At 26.0% G+C, this 7,291-nt stretch overlaps 1 protein-coding gene across 1 annotated transcript; it reads right to left on the reverse strand.

The window, feature by feature from the left end:
- Positions 1 to 5,990: 5,990 nt before the first annotated feature.
- EIN_439140 (hypothetical protein) lies at positions 5,991 to 6,527 on the reverse strand (the record flags this gene model as incomplete). Its single annotated transcript, XM_004183178.1, has 1 exon — positions 5,991 to 6,527. The coding sequence occupies one exon, from the start codon at positions 6,525 to 6,527 to the stop codon at positions 5,991 to 5,993; it is 537 nt and encodes a 178-aa protein (XP_004183226.1).
- Positions 6,528 to 7,291: the final 764 nt, after the last annotated feature.

The raw sequence follows: 7,291 nt of genomic DNA on the forward strand, positions 1-7,291 counted from the left end.
ACATGATTGTTTGGCCGACCCTGGTTATTTTTTGTTTTTTTATTGAAAAAAAGGTAATTATTTTGTGTTGTGTTTTTCTTTCGAATATATATTAATATAAATGTGAAGTATATATATTATTTTAAAATAAACATGGATTATACTAAGTAAATCGGTTATTAAAATAGTTCAAGATCCAAAATTAATACTAAATATTTATTACAATCGAACAAAACATACAAAAATCAAAATCGTTTTATATTATTATACATTTAAATCAACAATTATTAACATTTATATATTTTTTTAAAATTCGAAAATAAGTTAAAAAGAAAGGTTTTCTGTTTATAACATGAGATAATCGATATATAATACAAATAAAAAACTAAAAATAACAATCAAAATTACTAACAAATGGACAGTCCAACTCAAGAACACAAAGTTTAATTTGTTTATTCAACAAAAAGAACACTTTTACCTTGTTTTGAAGGTTATATTTTTTTATTCAAAAGACTCTTCACATAAACGGTATAGTTGTAAAGATTGTGGAGTAACTATTACACTTGTAAAAGAAGTTGTTGATGAAGAAGTTGATTATCTTGTTGGACCAAAGCCACAGCATTTGAATGGTCATACAAATCACATGGAATATATTCAGAGATTGAAAGAAATACAAAAAATCAGAACAGAAATCTATGATGATAAAAACAAATATAAACCAGTTAAAGAAATAGTAAAAACTTGTTTAATAAACACCAATTCAAGACTGAGTGTGTCCAGTAGATTAGCAAGAACATATAAAAATGAATTATACAAAACAGTAACCATTGATAATTATTTTGAAAGTGAAAAAGTAAAGGACATTTTATTGTATAGAAACGAAGACAATACAATTATAATTTTTGGTTCGAAATCAATGTTAGAAAAAGCCACATACGCCAATGTTATTTGTGTAGATGGCACTTTTAGTATGTGCCCAACAACCCATTATCAGTTGGTGACATTTCATGTTGTGTGTAGTGATTTGTTTTCATTTTCTTGTTTTTATGTTTTGTTAAATAAAAAAGATGCAACAGTATACAACGAAGTATTATTTGTTATTGATCAAATATCTTTGATATTATTTGGTGTTCCAATTTTTAATAGAACAGATTTGACAATATATTCCGATTTTGAGGCAGGTTTTATAAAATCTATTAAAGATTTGAGTTGTCAAATGAAAGGGTGTTATTTCCATTTTACACAATGTTTGTGGCAGAAAATTCAAAACTTTGGCTTGTCTGAAAAATATAAGTGTAATGGGCAAATTTCCAAAGAAGTAGGAAGACTTATGACACTTCTTTTTTTGAAAGAAACAGATTTAAAACATCAATGTTATATATAACAATCACTTTAAAAGATAAAGATTCTTTTGTTGTTTATGAATATTTCGAAAACACTTGGTTAAATAATGTAATGATTTCGATTTGGTGCCATTATGATTCAGTGATGCGCACCAACAATATAGCAGAATCCTTTCACAGCATGCTTTCTCGAACTATTCTTACACCAAAACCATCTTTTGAAAAATTTATCGATCATTTGTTGGATATTATAAATGAGACCGACATAAAAGTTCAAACTGAAATGAGAAATACAAAAAGTAAGAAAACCAAAGAAGAAACCACTACGAAGTGTACTGAAATGTTAGTCAATCGGTTTTACACTGATAAAATAATAAATTGTAATGTTGAATTGTTGTTAGATACCATTTTTGCAAAACTTCATTCTAAAAACTTATTTGAATGCTTTTTTGAATCTGAAGGAGAAACACTTGAAAGTATTAATTCAAAAAAGATTCAAAATATAGTCGGTTGTACACAAATAGATTGTGTAATAATTAAAAAAAGAAATGGATAATAATATCGAGTATTGAACAAATAATAACGAACGATTCAAGCCAACCGAATTTGATATGTGAAATAGAAATTGAAACTGCTGATAATTCAAATATGCCCAATTGTTATTTTCAAAGTGCTCCAAAGTTGAATGAAAATAAAACAAAAAAACAACTGCTTGCTATTAACAAAAAGACAAAAGAAGTTGAGAAAAAGTTTGGCAAACAAAAACGCCAAACCAAAAAATAATTGATTATGAACTTTCACGTGTTTTGTAGTTTTTGTTTTTTATATTTTTAGTTTATTGTAAGTCAAAAAAAATAAAAATGCATTATGTGTTGAAAAGAATGTTCTGTTAAAATTGGGAGAACTAATCATGGGATAAAAAATTATCCACCGTTTTATCATTTTCGTTTTATATATATAATGTTAAATATGTGCGCCACCAAATTCAATACACAACACTGTTTATTCTTTTGGTATAACAATAAGTATTTACGACATTCAATATAAAAAACTTTAAAGAAGTTAAAAATTACTTTTTGTGTCATTTCCTGAAAAGAAAATCTTAACATACAATACACAACAAAACAAAACAAAAACAGTATTTGGATAAATATAACAATGTTTATTTTTCTTGTAGAATAATCGTTGATTTTTTTAAATAAAGTAATGAACACTTTAAAGATGATGTGTTAATTAACAATGGTGTTTAGCTAACCAACAATAATACGTTTAATTTTTTTTATACATTTGATTTTTGATCGACACAATTAATGTTTAAATATAATGAACAACTAAATTTATTACTATTTAATAATTAATAATTTATTTATAATAAATAACTAAGGAAAATATTATTCTAACTTAATGATTTAATTATAGTAAAAAAACAATGAAACAAAATTTTTTTGTTATAAAAACTATCAATTTACTAATAGTGTGATATAAAAAACAATTATAATAAAAAACTATAAATACTATAATTTAAATCCAAACAATAAATAAAATCTTTACAAAATGCAAAGAACCAAACACACAATACAATAACATTATTTTGACCCATCTTTTTTGTCTAAAAAGTCGAGCATTTCTTGAGGGATCTCAAAAGTATTTTCTTCATTTTTTATATCCATTTTCTTAGTTGTAATAAACGTAGAAGGAATTTCAAAAGAACAATTTGAGTCTCCTCTTTCTTTTCTCTCAAAATGGATTTTTTTGTCGTTTGAAGTAACCGCCCTTTTCTGAATTGTTTCGTTGTAAAACTGTGAAGATATTTCTTCATATTTTTGTTTGTAATAATCTGCTTCGTTTTGAACTTGTTCGAGTGCTTTTTCCGTCCTTTTCAAAGTTGTTTGCAACTGCAAAATTTTTTCTTCCATTTCCGAATATGAAAATTTGGAAGTCACAACTGGTCGCTTTTTTGTTAAACAAATTTGAGTGACTTGGTGGACCTTTGATGTACTTTGCTTTTGGCAATAAAAAGGAATTTTGATATAACGAGTCTTCTTGTGTTGATTCTTTGGATTTTTCATTAGCAACTTTTGTAATAGGTAACGGTATATAAATTTGTTCGAGTGGTGAAGAACTTTTTGTGGGTTGATTTTCAGTGCGCAAAATTTCGACTTTGTCATTTTTTTGATCATTTTTTGATTTTTCATTTTCGTTTGTAAAAATTTGTGAATTTTCTTTTTCAATTATTTTTGAAAAATTCGATTTTTCAGTTTTTGAAAGATTCGAAGTGTCACATAAAAGTTTTTCTTCACTTTGGTCACCCAACGAGTCGAACAACTTTTCTTCAAAAATATCACAATTAATGGACGACAGTGACGATAAACTGTCCATTTTATGAAATTTTTATGTTACAAGGGTTTTTCTTAGTTTTAAGATAATTATAATAAAAATAAAAAACAACCAATTGTATTTATTCTTATATTTTTTTTATTATTATAACAACAAATTTTTATTATTTTATTTCTGTATGAAATTATATAATGACATCAAATGTCTTAAAAACATGCATGTCTTGTAAGTGTTATAGTTTACAACAGTTTTATAACAAAGTCTTACAAACACACATAATATTAATTTCAAATTATGAATGATGTGGTTTATTTTATTAATTAAATAGTATTAATAACATCCACAACGAATAAGCATATATCAAATAAATGTTTTCACATTATAATATTAAAATTAACAAATATTAATTTAATACTTCTCGACAATGAAAAACAAAAAACGGAAAAATTTTGGATTGTTTTTTTCCAGACATTTAAAAACATGAAAATAAACTTAAATAACACACAAATTACATGAACAACTCAGCAGTTTACAATCCACTCACGGTCCCAACTGTACCTATTATCGAAAGTCAAACTTATCAACAAGTTGATTACAAACAACAAAATTCTTTTCAATCTTCTCATAATCAAGGAGTAATTGACTCTGAATCTCAACCACCTCAATATGAAGAAAATTATAATCAAAATGCACCAATCTATGCTCAACAAACAGTCCAAGACACTAACACATTTGAAGAGAAAAACAACAGAACAGTTATTATTATGTTTGTTCTTGGGTTAATTTTTTACGTCCCTTTGGTGATCAGTTTTGTGTTGTCAAGAAGAACAACAAACAAGAAAATAAGAACACTCGGCTGGGTGGCGTTCTCTTTATATTTGGTTTTCGGTGCGATCATTTGCTGTATTCCTATGATGATTATTTTTTGAATTTGGATAAATTTTATTTATTAAAATAAACAAAATTTATTTATTTGTCAAATTGTTATTGAGTAACAAATGGAAAGAAGTCCAGCTCGTAAGTAAAATATAGTAAATTATAATGTTTATTGCTATAATTTTAAAAACATTTTGTAATATACCAAAAACATTAATTAAAACTCTGAAAAACAAAAAATAGAAACTAATAATAAATGGTTGTTTATAATATTATATAGTTATTCTTATCTAGCCAGACTTTTTTCTATTTACTATATAATAAAGTAAAATAATTAATTTTTAAAACATGTAATTTATAAACTATAATAATTTAATTATAGTCTGTTTGAAAACCTTATTTATTTTTTTCAGTCTATTATAAATGAAAACAATCTTAACTTAAGGAAAAAGATAAGCTTCAAAAAGGGATATTATAAATATAACTATTTCAAAACTTTATAACCAATAACACAACGAATAACATAAATAAAGTTTTGTCCATTCGACCAATTATTTTAAAACATCTAAAAGCTAAATAATAGTTAATTTGGTAATAAATCTGAGATAAATAATAAAAAAACGTTGCAAACAAACTGAGTTTATTGGCATCGTTTACTTGAAAAGTTGTGATTTTTAGCCACTTGTACTTTTCGACATCATAAATACACTCTTCAAAAATAGTAAAGTGACGTCCACAGTCAAAACCATTTCACATTGGTAACTTTAACTCGACCGCAGAACTTCGATTCGATGTTTGAGTTTGCAAATTGCGTTGTTCCTTTTGTTTATGATTTGTCTTGTTGTTTTCTATTTCTTAGGCAAAAAAATGAAATTGTTTGTTGTCGAATTCCATGTTGTGTCTTATTGTTTAGATCATCATATTAATAATAAAAGGGTTTGCTTAACAGTTGTTTGTGACAGAAGCTTTTTTCTGTTTTTTATCAACAAAAAAATAAATTGATCAAACTGTCCAAGTTCGTTTTGATTAAATAAATCAAGATTTATAATAAACTGAATAAATTTAAAAACAAAACCTAATAACAAAAATTATAACCTATTTTTGGCAATAAGTTAAGATTTGCGAACACTACAGTCAGTCTAACAACGTTATTTGCTCGGAAACGTGACCTTGTACCTTTTTGATTATACTAAATGTATAATTATGTATAATCGTTCTGAAAAACATACCATTGTTTTATTATTTTACATTTTTTGAATTTTTACTCAACTTTCATTTTTTAACAAAAACACAGCCATTAAATTCTGATCAAAAAACGTTTTCGAACAGAAAGCGTTGTTAGACTGATTCTATTACAATTATTAAAAAAACGTTTTTTAAATGTGTTGTTGTTTTAAATAGGTATTTAAAATTAAAAAACAAATAAAAATTAATAATAACAATAATATAATAAAATTATGCTGGATTTGTATCCTTCCAAGTCCCTAAATCGACACGATGTCTCAAATTTAAATTTCTAGCGACGATAAAACCTTTTGGTCCCATTCCACTGATAGCTCCATACTCAGCATTTTCTGCTTGTTTCCGAATGTTTTCGATGTTATCATATATTGTTTGAAATGGGATATAAGAGTTGAGAGCAATAAGACAGGGTTGTATGAGTGGAGTATAAAAAGGTATACCATAAGGGCCATAAAAACACAAATCAAGAGCTAAAACCATTTGTCTCTGCACTTCTTCAATTGCTTTTGTTTGGAGCTCAAGGGGTATTATTGAACCTTCAGATCCAGGTTGTGCCAATGGCGGCTGCATAGCAAAATTGGCAATACCTCCGACACCCGTACAACTTTTGGATGCACTTACTATATCACTTGGAGAAATGATGTTTACACCAACTAACCCTAGTACTTTCTTTATCAAAGGATTGTCAAGAGGTCCTTTTGCGTTCACAAAGGTTGTTAAAGAAATTAAAAACACAACACAAAGCTTCATAATATTGTCAATTTAAGTTTCAAAAACACCATTTTTATATTTACTTGTTTTGTATAAGATTTAAAAGCAAAAGAATTAAAACAATTAGATGTTTATTGATGAATCATTATATCAATCAACTCAAAATGGTTTTTAATTTTGTTTGATATTCAATTATAGTTTTGTTATTTTTACATGATATTTAGTTATAAATTAAATAAAAAGACGTGTAATCCACTTTTATAAATTCCGAAATTAATATTTTCTATATTATTTTTTTATAATTATTTAACAACACGCTTTTTGAAAATTCTTTTCAATAAATTAAGGTTAAACACGTTTCGTTGTTTTTTCTAATTATATATCATAATAAAACTAATTAAAATAATAAATTAATAGTAATTTTGAGTTTGAAAAATAACACGTGAAACTTATTTTTAGATTATGTTTTTTATATTATTTTTCATTAACAATTTATTTGGTGGTATAATATATAATAAAATATGCAATTTATTATAATAATAGTTTTTCAAGGCCTGTATTTATTTTCTTAATAGCTGTTCGGCGACTTTATAGTTTCTTTGAAAATCGCCGACTTTTCAGTGGTCTTAAAAGTCGCTGACCTAAATATTTAGTTAAATAACTATTCAAAATACAGTAAAACCTCCCAAGAGCGGTACCTCTGAAGAGCGGGTTCTCTCAAGAGCGGGCATTTTTTAGACTGAAACTAAAAATAGAGTTCTCTATCGAGCGGTTTATAAGGTTTGATTGGCTAAAAATGCCCG

Source organism: Entamoeba invadens (assembly GCF_000330505.1).
Source record: "Entamoeba invadens IP1 unplaced genomic scaffold scaff_1105074724807, whole genome shotgun sequence".
Taxonomy (NCBI): Eukaryota; Evosea; order Mastigamoebida; family Endamoebidae; genus Entamoeba; species Entamoeba invadens.